Genomic DNA, 20,838 nt, shown 5'->3' with positions numbered 1-20,838 from the left:
CTCTTTGGAAGTGTTAGAAAAGACTTACTTTAATTTGGTGTAGATGGATGCTTATATAGCACCTAAAACGGTTACTTGTCTAGTAATTTCCCCTATCATTGAGAAGGTCGAAAGGTTCGGAGTGAACTTCCATAACTGCCATGAAAATTATATTGTTTGGCTTTATTTTCCATAACCGTCATTGAGGGCAATTTTGTAGCAATGAACCTCGGTTTTTACTTGTTCTACGAAATATGAACATGGAGCTCGTCCAAAACTTGTATAGAGAAACACGCTCGAAATGTACAGAGGCCGTCCAAGCATCTTTTTGGATGGACGACCTTGTCATGGACGAGCATTCTATACAATTCACTTTCCTGTCTTTGCCCTGGACAACCATCATGGACGATTTTGGAGTTGGCGTATTTATCACACCATCAAAGTGGATTCTAAACAGACCCTAAGTCAAAATTAATATATATTTTTTTCTTGAATAAAGTCAAGATTAAATTGTTGAAGGAACTTCGAATTCTATTAATTTATCTCCATAATCTTCTTTTTCCTTCTTGTGACAAATGGATAGATACTTGTTCGAGAAATACACACCTGATAGGCTGATTTTAGTCAAAAAGGGAAGAAAGGTATTGCTCGAGAAAACTTATCCTGCACTCTTTTGTTTTTTTAATCTAACTTTCTAGAAAAGCAATACTAAACTTATGCAGCAAGCTGGCGTCCATGATTGGAGCTCCCTCTCATTATTCTTGCCAACATTAAACGGATGGTTTTGAAACTGAATTTTTTTTTTTAAAGAGAGTTTTAATCTATGGTGTTAGCTCTTAATGATAGCTTTTTAACATCTTATCACGACATCAATTAGTTTTTGGTGTAGGCAGGAAACTGAAAGTTACATATACACACAAACTAGCTTTGTATTTTTAGCATTAGAAGGATAGTTTTTTATTAATAACTTTTCGGTTCTCTCCTTATTAGTTATTACTTATTACCCATGCGTATTAATCAAAACTGTGGATTCCAACTGGTAAAATCTATTATTATTGAATAATTATATACATATATGGTCAACAAGATGGACCTTTTACCCCTTGAATCTAATTTTCCACGCAATTGCGCTCTAATTTTTTCCCTTCTTGCTTGATATTGGCTTTGAGGGAAGGTTGTTTTAGCTTGACTTGTAGTTCTTCCTAATTTTATGCACGCTTTTGTCAATTTAGCAAAAAAAAAAAGTAAGAAGCACGTTTTAGCATGATATATAATCAACCCAAAATGAAGGATGGTTTACGGGAGCTAATAATTGATATCCTAACTGATAAAGTGATAATATCTAAGCGAGGTGATGATTGACGAAAAGGAAGAGGATAGGTTGAGAGCTTCGGCCCAACTCACACTATTTATTTGTTTATTGGAAAATAAGGCTAAAAATATGTTTTATTGGGAAAATTCGTAACATGATCACTTAAAAAAAAAAAAAAATTAATAAAGGAAACTGCTCGTTAGGTTGGTTAGGTCAACTTCATACGTTCCAATTTTATATATAAAAAGATCAAGACCCAGCATCCAAATATCATTGAGTATGGTTTACAAAAAAACAGTAAACTAATTGTGATAAATTCATACTTTTGCTGCATTGCAATATTCTTATTAGAATTTGAAAATTCATAAAATTTAGGACAAACTTCAAAATTGAGTAATGTCTTTCTTGATTTATTGGAAATAAGCATTTTATCTCTTGTTGTTTTTATTTATTTATTTATTTATTTATTTGTTATAATGGATAGTTGGAGGTGAGAGGATTTGAGCATTAGATATCTCTGTTAAAAATACTATGAGATGATAATCAATTGAGTTACAAAGTTCTTAACAATTTTACCATTAAGATTTTCATAAAATTTAACCCACAAAAAAAATCAATTTATGTTTAACACGGCTTTTTTTTTTTTTTTAAATGACTTTTGAGCCCAGCTTGACGAAAATTTTAATGATATGGGGCAAAGTAATTACTAAAAATACCAGAGAGTTCATTGTTTTTGAAGTTTTTAAGGCAACATCGTAATTTTCCTCAAAAAAAAAGAAAACATCAAATTTAGAGAGGAAAGTGTAATTAACTTCTAAATCTGAGTAAAATTTTGTTAAGATATTACATATTAGAGTCCATTATTATTATTATTTTATAATTTGATATTTGGGAGAGATGAGATTTGAATCATGTATGTTTCCATTGAAAACACTATAAAGTACCAATTAAATTACAAAATTCCTGAATGTATTGAGTATTTAAGTCATGTAAGCTTAATCTATTGAATAGGTCATTAAAATTGTACAACTCCGACCTACAACCTACTTTTTGGCCTAGAAGGACTTGTATTTGAAAGTTTTTCCATAAGTCTTGTACGATTTTATTAGACAATTACTAATTCATGTATCCTTTATCAGATGGTTTTCGCCTGTGGAACCTTTCAACTCTCAAACCTTAGGACAATTCAGAAATCACCTAATTTTCTACACATAAATTGAATATGCACCTCTCTTTTTTTCAATAAATGCTCACCACATTTAGTAACGGTGAAAAACCTTAGATTCCTCAAATATAATACCAAACTCAAAGGTGGGATGTGGGAACAATCCAACATCAATTTGACAATTAGATTAGAGCAGCTTTGACTTCAAGGCTTCAAGCCCGAGGACACATAAGACATGTTGCCTGATTTTCTAGATCCAGCCTGCAAAATTTTCAGCATGAAAGTTAGGCCAAATGTCTTGACCAATTCAAAACCAACCTTGATAGAGTTAAGGTTACAATTTGGCCACCTGAGCCACACACAAGCAGTGCCAAGAAATGGGATACAGAATCAAAATGAAACAACCAATGATTTGTCCTAAAGTTAAAGAGGTCAAAGTGATTACTACTTTCCCTAGAATTTCTTGCACAAATCTTTGTCCCATTTTCATGACTGAGCTGGCAAGGTAGGGGAAGACACTGTAATTGACAAATGATTTGTGTCATTAAATTTTTAGGATCATAAGCAAAGCAATAAAATCTTGTCATTTTCCGGGCAGTTCCTTTGTCATTATGTAGCTAAAGATATTCATGGTGATTTTGTGGGGGAGTCTCTAATTTCACTTTTTCACGACATTGGATAATGCATATGGCTTTGTAGGTGATTATACTGATTATTTCAAGCTTCTTTTGTTATTTTTCCGCAGGCTAAGGATCTTGCTTCTTTCTTTTTTGTTGAGTGGGTACAAAGTTTAACATCAGAGCTAGAAGTTGGGTTCACATTTTGTACCAATAAAATTCAATTGGTGACCAGAGTTTGGTTAAACTTAACCCTACGAAATATCTATATATAAAATAAAAGAGGACCTAAGTTGGAATGTTGCAAAAAAGGTTAGCATATGAATTGCCCAATAAAGTTTTTTTTTTTTTGTTTTAATTTTTTTTGTGTCTACCTACCTACCTAGCCAAATATCTGATATCAAGTTCATTTTTTGAGCATCAGGGGCGCGTCAAGATCAAATCGAATTGAAATCAAAAGTTTCCTTTTTCTATATGATGCTTTTATGAAAAATCATCATTAATTTTTCTTTAAGTCATTTCAATCAAAAGACTTTCTCAAAAGTTAATAAATTAAGAAAAAAGAAAGAAAAGAAAAGAGTATTGGAGCTTACAACCCAGTTTGAAAGAGTTAACTTGGTTAAGCAATCGACTTTTTTTTTGTTGGGTAAAACGTTAAGCAATCGCCCTCATTCTATACGGATTTTAACAATTTTATTGTTGCTTTTTTTCCTCTCTCTCTCTTTTTTTTTTTTTTTTTGACTTCTTTTTCCCTCGTGATGAATAAAGAGATTGATGTAAAACAAGAACTACAACATTAATGCAACTTGTCCTATCTTTCTTTCCCTTCAAGGTCACAACAGAAAGAAAAAAGAGAGGAGATAAGAATGGTTCTCACAAAATTACAAAAATGCTCAGTTGATAAAATTATTGGCAACAAAAATTGATTCTCTAATGATAAATAAATTAAAAATTAAAAAACAGTAACATGATAGTCTGACTCTACAACTGATTTCTAATTAGTAATAATAATTGATTAGTCAAGTTCTATATGAATTTTTTTTTCTCGGGCAAGGTTAATATTAACCATGTACTGTTAATTAGTTATAATGGGGGAGTTTATATAAAATAATAATAATAATAAATTAATAATGGGAAAAAGTGATTTTTTTTTCTTTCTTTTTTTTTTTTTTTGGGAAGGATAGGGGCCGACTAGTTTGGACCAGCAACATGGGAATTGAAATGTAAAGGGTTGGGGAAATGCGCCATTCGCTACAAGCCCATTGACAAAACTGCAAAAGAGTATTTAAGGTGTGATATAAATTATGTTGAATGGGCCCTTCTTATTTTCTTTTCTTCTTTTTATTTGAATATTTTTGATGTGATGTTGAATGGAATAATGAATATATATATATATATATATATTTTTTTTTTTTGAGAAGTGTTGAATGGATCTTATTTGTCTCTCAAATTGAGAAGCTGAAAAAAGCTATGATAAAATTTATATGAATGGGTCATTACTCATTAAGGACCTATTACCCCGCATTTGATTATATTGGTTAATTTAATGTGTGTTTAGTTTTATTTTTTTTAAAGATCTTATTTAACTTATTTGTTTGTATACAGCATTTTATTTTTTTCACTTTTTCTTTAAAGTACAACTATATTTGGTCCATACTTTTGGATACTTTAAATAAATACTAATAAATAAACAAATTCAAACGAAAGCTTAATAGTGTAGGTGAAAAGCTTATCAAAAAAAAAAAAGTGTAGGTGAAAAGAAGAAAAAATATAAATGCAAAAGATAGATCAGGCCAAGAGTCCCGTGGCTAAATTAATGATACAGCTTGGTTGGAGTATTAGACAAATAGTAACAATAACTATAAAAACAACAAAATGCAAAGGTGAAAATTTCGTTCTCTGTTTTATAGTGAAGTTATTTTTTGAGTTCCCTAGACGGCTAGACTTCAATATCTCGAAAGAACCGCCGACAACTCTTTTTGGGATGCCTTTTTGTTCACTGCCGACACATTATTTAATTGTTTTCATAATAGGAGTCTGAGCTTTTGCGTAAATCTCTGGTACCTCGAGCACGGAAAATAATATTTCTCTCTCTTACATTTATAGTGTGTCCTCTTAAACTTATGATTGATCCACAATAAATAGTAGAGGAACTATCATTTTTTTCATTTTCTCGTAGTTAAGAATAGTTGAAACATTTTCCCTTGGATCCTTTATACCTGCTAGAATACTTGAAACATTTTGAGCTGGGCCAACGTTAGCCCAAACGTATTTTAAATTTATGACAGTACTGGGCCGGACTTTTGGCAAAACAAAACTGATAAATGGAGATATTGAGATATTCCTTCAATGTTCAATCTAACCTAGGAATACAACACGAACTCAATACAGATTTTTGTAAGTTAGAATTGGGCCTTAATGGATTTGGGTCATAAACGGGTCAACCCAAAAGCAATACGATAAGAAACGTGTTATAAGCAGGTCAATCTGCGAATATGACACAAACTCGATACAGATTTTTGTAGATTAGGGTTGGGTCTTAATGGATTTGGGTCATAAACGGGTCAACCCGAAAGTAATACGATAAGAAACGTGTTATAAGCGGGTCAATCCGCGAATATGACACAAACTCGATACAGATTTTTGTAGGTTAGGGTTGGGCCTTAATGGATTTGGGTCGTAAACGGGTCAACCCGAAAGTAATACGATAAGAAACGTGTTATAAGCGGGTCAATCCGCAATAGACACGTTTGACACATAAATTTATTTGTGTTAAGCCAAAATGACCCACTTAACACAATCCGTTTAACTCGTATAACAAATAAATATTCATTTTATTTTAGAAATGTCAAATACCTTTTATATCCAACATATATTTTAAATTTAAAAAGAAAAGTGAGTAATTATAAAAACTTATAAGGGATATAATTAGAATCTATGGATGATAATCGTAGTCATAGTCAGGATTAGACTACTATTTGCTCCAATTATTTCAATATTGATACTTAATATTTGACGAGTTCCAATGATATTATATTTTTGTTGAACTATGTTGTTTTGTTTTTGTTAAACTATGTTATTTTGAATTTGGATTGAAGTGTATGCACTTGTTTTAAAGTGTAAAGAACTTATTTCTAGATGAATGTTATATTTTTGTTGAACTATATTATTTTGAATGTGGGTTAAAAACTTGAAATGTATGCACTGCTTTTGGGATGTAAAAAAAATTATTTCTAAAATGGGAAAAAGTGATTTTTTTTTTTTTTTTTTTTGGGAAGGATAGGGGCCGACTAGTTTGGACCAGCAACATGGGAATTGAAATGTAAAGGGGTTGAGGAAATGTGCCATTCGCTACAAGCCCATTGACAAAACTGCAAAAGAGTATTTAAGGTGTGATATAAATTATGTTGAATGGGCCCTTCTTATTTTCTTTTCTTCTTTTTATTTGAATATTTTTGATGTGATGTTGAATGGAATAATGAATATATATATATATATATATTTTTTTTTTTTGAGAAGTGTTGAATGGATCTTATTTGTCTCTCAAATTGAGAAGCTGAAAAAAGCTATGATAAAATTTATATGAATGGGTCATTACTCATTAAGGACCTATTACCCCGCATTTGATTATATTGGTTAATTTAATGTGTGTTTAGTTTTATTTTTTTTAAAGATCTTATTTAACTTATTTGTTTGTATACAGCATTTTATTTTTTTCACTTTTTCTTTAAAGTACAACTATATTTGGTCCATACTTTTGGATACTTTAAATAAATACTAATAAATAAACAAATTCAAACGAAAGCTTAATAGTGTAGGTGAAAAGCTTATCAAAAAAAAAAAAGTGTAGGTGAAAAGAAGAAAAAATATAAATGCAAAAGATAGATCAGGCCAAGAGTCCCGTGGCTAAATTAATGATACAGCTTGGTTGGAGTATTAGACAAATAGTAACAATAACTATAAAAACAACAAAATGCAAAGGTGAAAATTTCGTTCTCTGTTTTATAGTGAAGTTATTTTTTGAGTTCCCTAGACGGCTAGACTTCAATATCTCGAAAGAACCGCCGACAACTTTTTTTGGGATGCCTTTTTGTTCACTGCCGACACATTATTTAATTGTTTTCATAATAGGAGTCTGAGCTTTGGCGTAAATCTCTGGTACTTCGAGCACGGAAAATAATATCTCTCTCTCTTACATTTATAGTGTGTCCTCCTAAGCTTATGATTGATCCACAATAAATAGTAGAGGAACTATCATTTTTTTCATTTTCTCGTAGTTAAGAATAGTTGAAACATTTTCCCTTGGATCCTTTATACCTGCTAGAATACTTGAAACATTTTGAGCTGGGCCAACGTTAGCCCAAACGTATTTTAAATTTATGACAGTACTGGGCCGGACTTTTGGCAAAACAAAACTGATAAATGGAGATATTGAGATATTCCTTCAATGTTCAATCTAACTTGGGAATACAACACGAACTCAATACAGATTTTTGTAGGTTAGAGTTGGGCCTTAATAGATTTGGGTCATAAACGGGTCAACCCGAAAGCAATACAATAAGAAACGTGTTATAAGCGGGTCAATCAGCGAATACGACACAAACTCAATACAGATTTTTGTAGGTTAGGGTTGGGCCTTAATGGATTTGGGTCATAAACGGGTCAACTCGAAAGTAATACGATAAGAAACGTGTTATAAGCGGGTCAATCCGCAATAGACACGTTTGACACATAAATTTATTTGTGTTAAGCCAAAATGACCCACTTAACACAATCCGTTTAACTCGTATAACAAATAAATATTCATTTTATTTTAGAAATGTCAAATACCTTTTATATCCAACATATATTTTAAATTTAAAAAGAAAAGTGAGTAATTACAAAAACTTATAAGGGATATAATTAGAATCTATGGATGATAATCGTAGTCATAGTTAGGATTAGACTACTATTTGCTCCAATTATTTCAATATTGATACTTAATATTTGACGAGTTCCAATGATATTATATTTTTGTTGAACTATGTTGTTTTGTTTTTGTTAAACTATGTTATTTTGAATTTGGATTGAAGTGTATGCACTTGTTTTAAAGTGCAAATAACTTATTTCTAGATGAATGTTATATTTTTGTTGAACTATATTATTTTGAATGTGGGTTAAAAACTTGAAATGTATGCACTGCTTTTGGGATGTAAAAAAAATTATTTCTAAATGGATGTAATATTTAATATTATGCAGGTTAAAATGGGTTGTGTTACATTCGCGTCAACCCAACACGACTCGTTTATTAAGCAGGTCAAATGGGTTGGGTTAGGTCAACCAGCCTTATTAACAAGTAGGATTAAGGTTGAAAGATCATGACACGACTATTAAATGGGTCGGGTTAGGATTGAGTCATTTAGTTGAATACCCTTACCTCGACACGACACGAACCCGACACATAAACCTGAATTGACACCTCTACTTTCGAACACGGAAAATAATATTTCTCTCTCTTACATTTATAGTGGGTACTTTTAAATTTATGATTGATCCACTATAAATATTAGAGGAGGAACCACCATTTTTTTTCAATTTCTCGGAGTACCTTAGAATAGTTGAAACATTTTCCCTTGGCTCCTTTATACCTGCTAGAATACTTGAAACATTTTGAGCTGGGCCAACGTTAGCCCAAACGTATTTTAATGCATTTATGACAGTATTGGGCCGGACTTTTGGCAAAACAGAACTGATAAATGGAGATATTGAGATATTCCTTCCTAGTTCGGTAGTTCCTTCTTCTACCTTCTTTTTTTTTTTTTTTTTTTTTCTTCAGTTAGTTATAATAATTGGAGGAGAAGAATTCGAATCATTGTTTTCCTTATAAAGGATAATAGACTATGCTATTAAACTACAAAGTTCTTGATAATATTCATTTTGTTACTTAATGTTTTTTTGACATGAGATAATTTAGGGAATATTTTGATAAAATAGGATAAACAAGGAGGTTTTATTTTTTATTTTTTATTTTTTTTTAAACAAGGCTTTTGTTAACGTGTTGAAATACACCCAATGATGTAGAATTGAATGAGTTTTAATGTATTGAAAAGTAACAAAAGTTAATGAACAAGTCTCCTTTAAATAAAGGTTGCTCGACTCTTTAAAAATGTTGTGTACGTAGCACTTCTCTTAAATTTTTTTTAAAAAAAAAAAAAAAAAAGCTTATGGATTGTAATAAAATACTTACCTTAATCAATGCATTTCATCTAAGGGTGTGCAGCCGACCCACCAACCTGCCAAAATCGACCCGATCCAACCCAACCCGCTGGGTTGAGTTGGTTTTTAGGGCTTGGTGGATTGGGTTAGGTTACAAAAAAATTTTTGATAGTGGGTCGGGTTGGGTTTGGGTCATAAAATTTCAAACTTGCCATGACCAACCCATATATTTAATATATATTATATAATTAATAATTTTTTTTAAATAACCAATTCTTCCTCCTATCCTATATAAAAGCCAATATTAATGTATAACTAAGTTGGAATATTAGTTCATATATTAATGTATATTTTGTTTATCAACTCAAATGGCAAGTGTGATATATTTTTTTCTGCTCAATTTAATAATAATAGTACTAAAATAAAATTGTCTAACCGATAGGTTCAACCCGACCCATGTGAGTTGGGTTGGGTTGGATTGGGTTGAATTTTTTTAACCCACCATAGTGGGTTGGGTCAAAAAATCTTCTTAACCCAATCCAACTCGAGCCATGCACACCCCTAATTTCATCACTTATTCAACCGGACCATCTTTTAATTGGTAAGAAACATTTGGTTTAATTTGAATGTTGATCTTGAAAGACACTTCTGACATGTTTGAAAGTTGTGGTCGGTTGTCTCAGATCCCACTTTATATTACCTAGCTCTATTTGCTTGGTGGCTCAATTTATAGCCAGAATTTAAGTGAAATGGGAGGGCTTATAGTAAATTAAAGTGACATATGTCACAAGAGTTATAGGGGCTTTATATGCTTTTATCAAAAAATAGGGGTTATAAGTTACTCAGAAAAACATTGCTAAACATATTTACAGGTTGTGTTTAATTAGTGAACTAAACATATTTACACTGTTAAATATATTTATAGTTAATTAAGGTGGTAGCTCGTTGATAGTTATTATAACAACGTACATTCTACCTCGATCTTTCTAAGTCAAAATCCTTATAACATTCCTAAATTATAAAAGAGTATTGCTACATAGCAAAAATAAATAAATAAATTTACGTTAGTTGAATTGACAAACTTTACTGGGTTTCACCTAGGTCTATTACTAACATCACTTTTTTAACTACTAGTCTATTACTAACAATTTGTCACATCAGCTATAATTATATCTCTAAGCTTTTTCATTATAAAATTGTGCTCTTTGATGCTTGATCCCTACAGAAGGTTAGGCTGACATGACACAACTCGTGCTAGAGGAGATAATCATAACTCATAAGGCGCCAATATTTCATCAGATGCCTAGGCCTAGTTTATGGTCCATATGGACCATATCCAAGAATTGGAATCCTAATCTTTGGTGCAAGGTTGAATGAAATATTCCATTACTGGTGGTGCACATATAACAAATTCACGCAACGAGTTTGGAGGCACCTTGATTGGGATGATTGTAGTTAACAGGTCTATTGACTTTTCAATGAATAGCTCGGTGCCGATCCAAAATAAGCTGTCTTGGGTTTAGAAGGCAACAGGGCCAAAAGCCCAAATCTCTTTCACCAAAAAAGCCCAAATGTCTTTCACCAAAAAACCCAAAATCTCTTCTTAGATTCAAATTTGGGATTTGACTTCCCAGAAATCTAGAATGGTATATGAATAATATTAAGCGAGAAAGTGTAGGGTACAACAAAATCTAAACAGTTTCAAAAAAAGATTGTGTCTGGCTTGATAAAAAGTTTGTTTATAAACAAGCTAACCTTGAGTTTTAGTTCTAGGTTTATTTAGTAAATGAGATGAACCCAATATATAAATATTGTTCATAAATAAACTTGTGAACATTTGGTTTCAATAAAAACATAAGTTAAGCTTAGGCTCGTTTAAGAGCTTAGTAATAAGCTTGATACAACTTTAACAAATAAATTCATATCTTACTAAAACTTTAGATACTTGGAAGTTGGGACTACTCTTCCAAATCAGATGGGCTTGATAAAAAGCTTGATATGGATTTGATGATGTACTTGTATTAGAACTCAAGTTCAAAAACTTGATATTGAGCTTGAGCTTGACTTAACTAATGAATCAAGCTAAGTCAACCCAAGTTTAAGTTTTAGAAAATTTGAAAAGTTCAAGCTCAAACATTATTTGTAGGCTTGGTTCGAGCTCGAGCTGAGTTTGAACATTTTACCTTTTTTGTTAAGCCAAGCTCAAACATTCACTACTCGATAAAGTTCAGCTTGTTTACAGCCTAACAAAATCTCACATTTTTACAATCAAAAAGTCTAGGACCACACACTTTGACACAACTTGGACACATGATAAGTCGTGATTAAATTATTTTTTATTAAGTAGCAATGGTGGACCTGTGTGTAAGTGATATATGCAATCTAATCACACGTTGATAAATATGCAAATTGTGTGGGCAAATGTGCCCATAGAAAACAGTTATTTAGAATAAGCAGTTAATTAGACAACAACCATATTTACAAGTCAGTCAATTAGAACAAGCAGAAACTGGGCACGGCGCCATTTCCTTGCATGTGGATTGTACTTTGACGTTTCTTAAAGAAAAAAGAAAAAGAAAAAGAAAGATTGAACTTTGACTTTTTATAGAATAACTTACAAGGATGAAAAATTGGACACCGTCTGGTTTCAATAGCTAGATTATTAAAAAAATCGAATATTTATTCCGTTTCACCGACCTCTTTACAAGTTACAACTGAAATTAAGGAAACAACGTCCAACTACCGAGGATAGTTCTTTAGACTAAGGTTATTACTTTCTAACCTACTGTCTATTAAAAAATGACTTCTCACACTGAGAGAGGAGGGAAAGCCACATGTTAAGATTATGTTAAATTTTTTTGAGTAGTTGAAACTTGAAAGCCACTTTGAACGTTTGTTTTTACTTCTAAGCCAATTTTAGAATAAGCGGCACGTTATAGCAGATGAAGCATATTCTTGGCTGGGTCATTATCAAAGACAATTTCTAATAGATGCTACTGACTGCTTTGGATCATAACATTATCCAAATGTATCTTTACGATAAGAAATTATCAAGTCTGATCAAACTTTGGTTGAGTTAAGCACTACATTAGTGACCAATTTTTACTTCCAATTTCTTATACCCACACCACACGGCATAAGAATTCAACAGAATTTGTCAGCACAATACTCATATGCTGTCCCACTTTGACGTAGTGATCAGAGGATCTGAAAATGATTTTATTGTTATCTACAAGAAACAATGCATGAAGGGTTTTAGTGTTGGACCAAACATGGGTGGCAATTGAATAACACGGGGTTGCTTTCCTTACAGATAGGGAAAATGTCTCTCTGAAGGTAAGGGTGGTCCAAGGATTATATTACTAGAGACCCAATTTTCAGATTCATCGTGAGCTTTAAGGTGCTATACGTTTTTAATTTCTAGGCCATGATATTAACTTTGATCTCATCCAAGAAAAAGAAACGCGGACGTAAAGTTAATGAAACCAAGAATTTTACATGTATGACATCCTTTGAAGAGAAACCACAGATTAGTGCACTTCGACAATAATCTTCCATGTACTCACAATTTTACATGTTTTCCAATTACCTTGTATTATAAAACAAGAGCATGTGCTTCTCTATTTTCTTCATTTATGCCTGATAATTGGACCAATAGATAACAAGGTAACTGAAAGAAAAGGAAAAAGATAAAATAATTGATAAATGATAAAGACATAACTATTGCCATATACAGAGACAGAGCAACCGCAAAACGCTTTACAAAGGGCAAAATTTATGTTCTACATATCCAAACGACACCAAGGAATAGCTCCCCAAAGGCAGGAAAGAATACTAGTCTCCAAAACCAGGCGGGAATACAAGACTACAACCCCAATATGTTACCAGGAGGACCCAAAAATTCTAAGACTAAGCTTCACACAGTCAAACAAAAACGTCTGCAGAAAAATTATGCACATCCATCAGTCCAAGTTGGTGGAGTGGCTGGCTTTAGATTTAGGGGCGCAAACCACTAATAGATGGAGTCCTCGTATCGGTTATAGTGCCTCCGGTTAAACTCTAACAAGCTGCCATATGTGCGATCAGATACCCCTACAAAAAGAGCTTCAGCATCTGGGCTAAAAGATATTCCAGCAATCTCCCCAAACATATCAATCTCTTGTCCATGCACATATCCCGACTTTGTGTCAAAAATATGAACGAAGTCTGCCGGCTCAGCCATTGCCATAAACCGGCCATCAGAGCTGAACTTTACAGCTCTTATTGCCCCCATCCTTCCCTTTATTACAGCTACAGACTCGGACAGATTCCTTATGTCCCACAGCCTACAGGTAGTGTCTTGGTTCCCAGTAGCCAAAATTTGTCCATCTGGGTGCCAAGCAGAGGCAAAAGAATAGTCCAGATGCCCTTTGAGGTTCCCAACAACCTGCTCCAAATCCATATATCAGAACTGAATATATTTCTTACATACAAATGAAGAAGCAAGCAAGGAACAACCAAAACGAGCGACTTACTTTTCCAGACTGAGCATCAGCAATCAAGCACTCTGCACTGTCACCAAGAACTGAAACCAATTTGCCATCCGGACTAACAGAGGTGTTCTGCAAAGAAACCATTATGAAGAAGTGCACAAATGTGAGAAACGTTGCAGCAAATAACACCCTAACTGTTAAGTATTGTTTCTGCACATTACACTCACATTGACAGACCAATTGAAGGAGAAGCGATTAAGGCAAGCAAAATTCTCGGCATCGAAAACCCTGACTTGAGCATCATTGTTTGCAGTCATGACCCTCATTGAGCCACTGCAGACAGAAGGTTCAGTTGCATGTCCACTCAGAGACAGATTCTATTTTTTATTGGGGGCAAGAAAGTGACCTACTTGGGGTTATGGTAAACATCCACTGCATTGGTGATGGCATTTTCGTCTGTTGTAATTTTAGTGCAGAATGCAACTCCAGGTTGATTCAGGTTCTGGTACACATACAAGAACCAAGTTATAAATTAAAATAAACTGCTGCAATGGACTGCTTTTCATTAAAGAGGGCACTTATCAACTCAATCCCATACCTTGCATATCAGCTCTCCCTGAAACCCGCCTGCCACCAGAAAATTCTCCTTAACAGCCATGGTGCTTATCTGCACTCTTGAGAGTGATTGAGACAACAATCCTGGGTGTGTCTGTGATCAAAAAGATTCTAAATTAGTCCAGAACCATAAAACACTAGGAACTTTGAGCTACAAAAATCAAGGGTCTATCTTGGTCAAAGAAGTCACTGATTACCAGGGTGGGAACGATAGGTTTAGCAACATTGAGCACTTCTTTGCCCCTCCTCAGCAATGAGGACCAATGCATGACCGAATAGTTCTGCATCAGGTATACATCATGCTTTGATGTTGCCCATAACAAATTCCTCAGCTGCACCAGGAGAACAAACCATTGATGGGTACATTCAATAACCACGTCCAGCATTCCATTAAAATACATAAATCAACACAATGAGACCATCAACCATATAGAAGAAGCTAAATTCAAAGGTAAGCATACAGATGCAAATAAATTGACCAAATATTAACAGACATTCCAGTCAATTAAAACGCTGAATCTGTACGGTCAGTTTTCTTGCGCTTTTTGCAAAACGTTCACGTCAGTAAATAGTATGTATATTATATCATATGCAAGGATTTAAAATCTCCAAGAAGTTTGTTATTTTGATATAGAAGCTTCGGAACTCCTAACAAACTAACACACAGCAAAGTGGTATAAGTGCCAGTGACACACTAAAAAAATACTGAATGAATTATGAATGAGTCTCCAGACTGCATGTAAACCCAGTCAGACCTGGACAAAAGTTCAGATATTTTAGCCTCTGGAGAATAGCAAGAAAATAATTAAATGAAAAACAAAATCTTAAGAACAAGATGGACAAATATGGTGGTCAGTAATATCCGCACACAGCATTGAGTCCCTTTGCCTTCATCACCAAAACAGAAAAGTTAAAAAGATTCAAATTTGAACAAAAAATAAAGGAGAATAAGGAAAGAAAAGTGATAGGTGTACACATATAACACTAAAAACATATTGAATGAATATGACTCCCCAGACAGCAAGTAAACCCAGTCAGACCTGGACAAAATTTTAAATTATTTTAACCTCTGGAGAGAGCAAGAAAAAAAAATGGAAAACAAAATCTTATGAACAAGATGGACAAATAATAGGCTGGTGGTCAGCAATATCCCCATGCAACATTTAGTCCCACTGCATTCATCACCGAAACAAAAATAATATATTTAAAAGATAAAAAATTCAAAAAGAACAAGAAAAAAGGATAATAAGGAAAATTATTAAATTATTATTAAAAAAAAAAAAAAAAGCAGTGTATACATATAAATCTCCCACTGGACCGTCTTATCTCCATGCAAACATTTGGATCCTCATTCACCCCCCTCACCAAACAAGTTTAGAGAACACAAGGATGTGAAATATGGAATGCCATTAGGTATGAGAGCTTGACTCTGCACTTAAGTGACAAAAAATAAAAATGATGCATGTAGCATATTGTCCAAGTAGAAATATACAAGTGAAAACGGTATACAAGTTGTTACCAGTATGTGAAACCAGACTAGTGCACATTTGCTATATGAGTTTGGGGTTTCTTTTTGGAGAAGTAACATGTGAGCTTGGGGATTCAAAAAGGTGGAATGTTAAATAGTAAGAAACTAAGATTAACAAAAGAGATTTTACTCATAAAACTGATACATCCAACTAGGAAAGCTAGAACAGTAACGATTGAACCCAGACAAAATGTTTTCCCCTCACTAGACAAGAAAGAAAGTAATAACAACACAATTATGCCTGAACCACAACAAAACCAGCTAAATTCACAATCATCATGCATAGCCATTTCAAGAGTTAAAAAAAAAAAAAAAAAAGAGATAATTTCATAACAAAATTAAAAATTAAATGATCTATGAAAAAGACAAATCCAAAACAATTAAACCGATATTTCTTGCAAACATGTTAACAACACAATTAACATGCTTGCAAGAAAGATCATCAAAAACTATATCAGATGGATCACGACAACAGCATGAAGATGAAATTATGTAAATGTTCAACGATTGTCAAGGCCTGCAATGAATCTCAAAATTCTAAACACGATCCAACATGAAGAAGTGCAATAATAGTACTAATCAGGCCCCTCATCACCAGGAACACCAATTCTACAAAATTACAGGAATTGCCACAGAGGCCTCTAAATGCTCAGATATTATCCTATCATACCATATTAACAACGCCACGCCAGCTGCTCTCCACCCTGCTTTAAAGGCTGAAATAAAGGGAGAAGTAGCAATCCTAAATGCACAAAGGGGTTAAAGCAATATAATTATATTTGATATCAACAGAAACAATATATTCACAACCAAATATTGAATTCAAAGATTATTGAAATCAGTAAGTAATTATTAAAGCATACAATGCTAGGACAAAAACCACAGATTCAAACTTAATGCAGCTTGACTTTAAGGATAATGAACACACACCCATCATGCTACTTAACACACACAAGTTGAAACAAAAAGTAACTATTATTGAAGAGACAAACTGGTTATAGCCAACAGGTTGCAGATGCTTCCTCATTTTATTCTCTCAATTACTTTGTTTTATTCAATGATTGCTTCAACTGTAGTAAATTGGTAGTGCTTACATAGATAGTTCCATGGGTTATAATTTTGTTTTTCTCACTTACTACCTTTCTACATTTTTATTTTTATTTTTTACATTAACAGATTATAGTTGCAAACCAGTTATATTCTAATAGCAGCTAGGAGAGTATAGACAGTCCTTCAGCTTACAACAGAGCTCAACCTATCAATTTTCAAAATAAGCTCTGATTAAAGAAAAAATGGTAATGAGGTTAGAGATGTTTCAAACATTGCAATAGAGTGTGCATGTGTGTATGTGATGTAATACGTAAAAAAGATTCCTTTTTTATTTATTGTTATAGTGTGTTCATGGCAATTCACAAGTACACCAACGCCAGCATCATGTTGCAATCATTACAAATGCCAAGTCATACCATAGTCATGATGCACCAATATTTATAACTTGCATTAAATCATCTGTCCATAAATAAATCTGGCACATATTCAAGACTATACCTTCAACATATTGTATCTTTTAATTTTATTAAGATTTGGTGAACAGTTATCAAGAGCAAGTATAAAGTAAGCATCCTTCATCATGTATCTGCAAAAAAAGTATCTTGTAAATACAAACCCCAGCTTGCTGACTTTAAGTGGGGCACGATATCATAATTCAAAAATAATTTTGGTACAGAGACTAGTAAATTACAAATTGAAACATTTCACATATCTTCTGTTATGAGAGAAGCGAGCACAATCCTCACAAAAAATCAAGTTAATCACACAGTTTTTTCTTTGCCTAGGTATAAAATTCAAGAATTATCTCCACATCAGGGAAAATTCTGTCACCAGTTTTTAGGCCTTAAAAGAGACTATTATGACGGCCTCACTTGCCTGTAGATAATTCTGGAGAAGCTCTCAAAACTCTTATTTGTTGGTAAATAAAGCATATGTCAGCTGATAAAATCTGTAGTCTGTACTTAAACCTAATATAAGAGAGCAACTGTAAACTCCATACCTTCCAATTAATGGTTGACGCACATGCTATAATCACATATGGAAAACCCATAAATGGTTTTATTATAGACCTGCAGGACTGCTAGACTAATGATAATGTGTACATCCAAAGTTCAAAAGAACCACCAAAAACTCTGAAAAAATAAAATTTATCTGGTCAATGTGCAGTGTGCTCTACAGTTCGTATTAGGAAACACTATTAGCAAGAATATCTATGATGAGCTATGATATAGAATTTTAGGCAATGAAATAAAGAAGTACAAGTGAGCATCTAAGTAATACTAATTTCAAAACTCTAGAATAAGAATTTTTATTAAAAAAAAAGAAAAAGAAAAAGAAAACAGAAGAAGAAAAATGAAATGTGCTTATGCAAAATGGACATTGAGTTTAAAAATATGTAACGTATAGACCATAGAAGATGGCTACTATTATGAATTTATCACAGTAATCTGTGTAAGAGACATACTTCAAAATACAAGGGAGAGGGACAGCCCAAGGAAACACAACACATGAAAACAATCAAATGCTTGGGACTCCAAAATAGGTAGAAACTAGTTTTGACGACAAAACATAAACCGTTTCAAAGAAAAAAGAGAGCCATGAAGAAGAATCTCTACCTGAAAATGCACTATTGTTGACTTCACAAGCCTTGTATTAAACTGGAAGTCATAGAAGGTCTTTCCCTTCTCTATTTGCAAGCACTCCTGTAAACATAATCTGTTTTAGCAAGAAAACACAAAGAACGATGCAACATAAACAACAATAAATATGAATATTGCGCATGTCAACTAGTTCCAAAGGATGGAGAAACAATCATTTTTATCTTTATTTTTTCTAAAATATATATAGTAAACCAAGATAAAAATCGATCAGTCCAGTATTATCGTGTCAACTAGTTCTAAAGGATGGAGAAAATTTTATTTTTATTTTTTCTAAAAAATATATAGAAACCTTGGTTTACCCACCCAAATCAAAATAAAAGCAAAGTATCCACAACATGAAATAAAAGTGGGGGCTACGGTTCTTTACTGTGATTCACAAAATTTTGACTTTATATTGGGGTAACTCTATACTGACCCATATCACCATCAACTCACACGAGCGACCTTTAGTTTTGCTAATTTAGAATACAGGGGGACCGGGGATTAAACCCATATAACACAAAAAGTCCATTGTTGGGGTGCTTATGCATCGAATCCCAGACAACAAAACACCCCAGATCCATAAAAAAATAAATTTTAGGACCACAAATTTCTTTTTCACAATTACAGACTTATGGCCTGATCTGGTTTGTGTATATTAAAGATAGTATTACTTGGTCGATTCCTACGAATATCATATTCGCATAATAAATAAAAAATATTGAAACAACGAAAGAATATGATCACATATCCGATAAGCAAATAAATAAATAACCAAGTAAACTACTTTCATTATCTAAAGACACACGCAACTTAATCCTTAAATAAACAACTAAATAAAATCAAAGCTTTTTTTGTTTTTCGGAGAAAAACCCAATAACTACAGTACAGTACACATTGTAAAAAACAAGGTCCGTGTCTGAAAATTGAAATCTAACACACACACACACACACACAAAAAGTATACCTTGTCGAGGTCTTCGCGAGAGCGAGAGAGGTTCTCGTAGTTCCTGTATTGCTTCAACCGTGTCTCGCGGTACTCGTCTCTGCTAAAATTGAGCCTCTCCCATGGTATTCCTTGTATATCTTTCCCATTCCTCGCTTCTAAAGCTGATGTATCAGTCTTCGACTTACTCTGTCAAAACCACACACTCAATTTCATCATCATCATCATCATTTGAAACAGAGATTGAATACGTGTGATAACAACAACAGCAAGGCTTTGTACCGATTCGAAGTCGTCTTCAAAGTCGGAGTCGAGAGGATCGGAACCGTTGTTCGTCTCCGGTTCGTTTTGGGCGAAAGGGTTGTCGTACTCGTCTTCGAAACCGGTCATGTCGTATAAGTCGTCTACGACATAATCGAGGTCGCCGTCCTGGAATTGCGCCATTAACCTACAACCGTAAACGGTGTTCAAATTTGGGGGAAAATTCAAAGAGAAGTTTGAACAAAGAGCTTCAACGACATTACAGTCAAACACGTACCTGTACAGAGTTATTAACAACGAAATTAAAAAATATATATATATAAAAAAAAAATCATATATGTGAAAAATTACCTCCTTATAGCAAGAGTTGTTAGATCGGAGTAAAACAGAGACCTTGGAAGCGAAAGATCAAACAGAATGCAATACAAAGCGGAAAAAGAAGGAGGTAGAGAAAAATTTTCCAGAGAAACAAACAAGAATCAGGAATACGGTGTGTTCAATTTTGTGAACAAAGGCACGGAGTGTGTGTGAGGACAAAAGAGAGCGAAGAAATAACGGGAAAATAGGAGAAGTGTGTAAAGAGTAGTAGAGAGAGGTTACGCCAAAAAGAGCAAAGAGCTGGTGAGGCTTGCTGGCCTACTTTATAGAGAGAAGGTGCTGAGTTGTGACTTGTGAGTGATAATCTCAGGGTGCGAGTGAAGCGTTAAGAGTGGTGGGGTTGGTGGGACCAGTGCCAAACCGCCATTTAGGATCAATTGGAATCACCTGGTTTTGTCTGCTGGGTCCCAATCAACTGGCCATTTTTGACCGGCTTGGCCCTTTAAAATCATTCATTGTACTCATACAGTTAAAAACGCTCTTAGTACACACAATATATAAAGATTATATTAAGGAATACTGCTTATAGCCGAAATTAAAAACTTATTACTAAAAATATTATAGTAAAATAAATTTTAAAGAATGAATAGTATCTGTGGGTCTCATAAATAGTTTTTAAATGATAAATAATTTGTGTTTTTTCATACAACTGAGCCCCATGAACAATGCACGAAACTCAA

General features: G+C 33.4%; 1 protein-coding gene across 5 annotated transcripts; it reads right to left on the bottom strand.

Annotated features, from left to right (window-relative positions):
• Nucleotides 1–12,939: 12,939 nt before the first annotated feature.
• LOC112038073 (uncharacterized WD repeat-containing protein C2A9.03) lies at nt 12,940–20,411 on the bottom strand. 5 transcript variants are annotated; one of them, XM_024070887.2, is made up of 10 exons: nt 20,132–20,411; nt 19,802–20,057; nt 19,541–19,708; nt 18,550–18,636; nt 14,553–14,687; nt 14,339–14,449; nt 14,151–14,242; nt 13,968–14,073; nt 13,783–13,869; nt 12,940–13,694 (listed from the first exon to the last, which is right to left on the bottom strand). In XM_024070887.2, exons 2-10 carry the CDS (start codon nt 19,961–19,963, stop codon nt 13,281–13,283), a joined length of 1,362 nt encoding a protein of 453 aa, XP_023926655.1. In that variant the 5' UTR covers nt 19,964–20,057; nt 20,132–20,411; the 3' UTR covers nt 12,940–13,280. The 5 variants fall into 5 exon arrangements, with proteins under 5 accessions (XP_023926655.1, XP_023926654.1, XP_065635229.1 ...); XM_024070886.2 differs by having other exon boundaries at nt 19,802–19,967; XM_065779157.1 differs by lacking the exons at nt 19,541–19,708; nt 19,802–20,057; nt 20,132–20,411 and adding an exon at nt 16,554–16,625.
• Between the last annotated feature and the right edge of the window lie 427 nt (nt 20,412–20,838).

This window comes from Quercus suber, unplaced genomic scaffold, assembly GCF_002906115.3.
Source record: "Quercus suber isolate HL8 unplaced genomic scaffold, Cork oak 2.0 scaffold_200, whole genome shotgun sequence".
Classification (NCBI taxonomy): domain Eukaryota; kingdom Viridiplantae; phylum Streptophyta; class Magnoliopsida; order Fagales; family Fagaceae; genus Quercus; species Quercus suber.
The sequence above is the reverse complement of the archived record's forward strand: the minus strand, read 5'-3'. Positions and strand labels throughout refer to the sequence as shown.

Excerpts from the sequence above, each read along its gene's own strand:
- LOC112038073 (XM_024070887.2), bottom strand. The coding sequence starts at position 19,963 with ATGGCGCAATTCCAGGACGGCGACCTCGATTATGTCGTAGACGACTTA. Across the intron at positions 18,637-19,540 it reads CTCGCGAAGACCTCGACAAG|GAGTGCTTGCAAATAGAGAA; the intron begins GTATACTTTTTG and ends TTATGTTTACAG. Across the intron at positions 14,074-14,150 it reads GATGTTTACCATAACCCCAA|TGGCTCAATGAGGGTCATGA; the intron begins GTAGGTCACTTT and ends TTCTGTCTGCAG.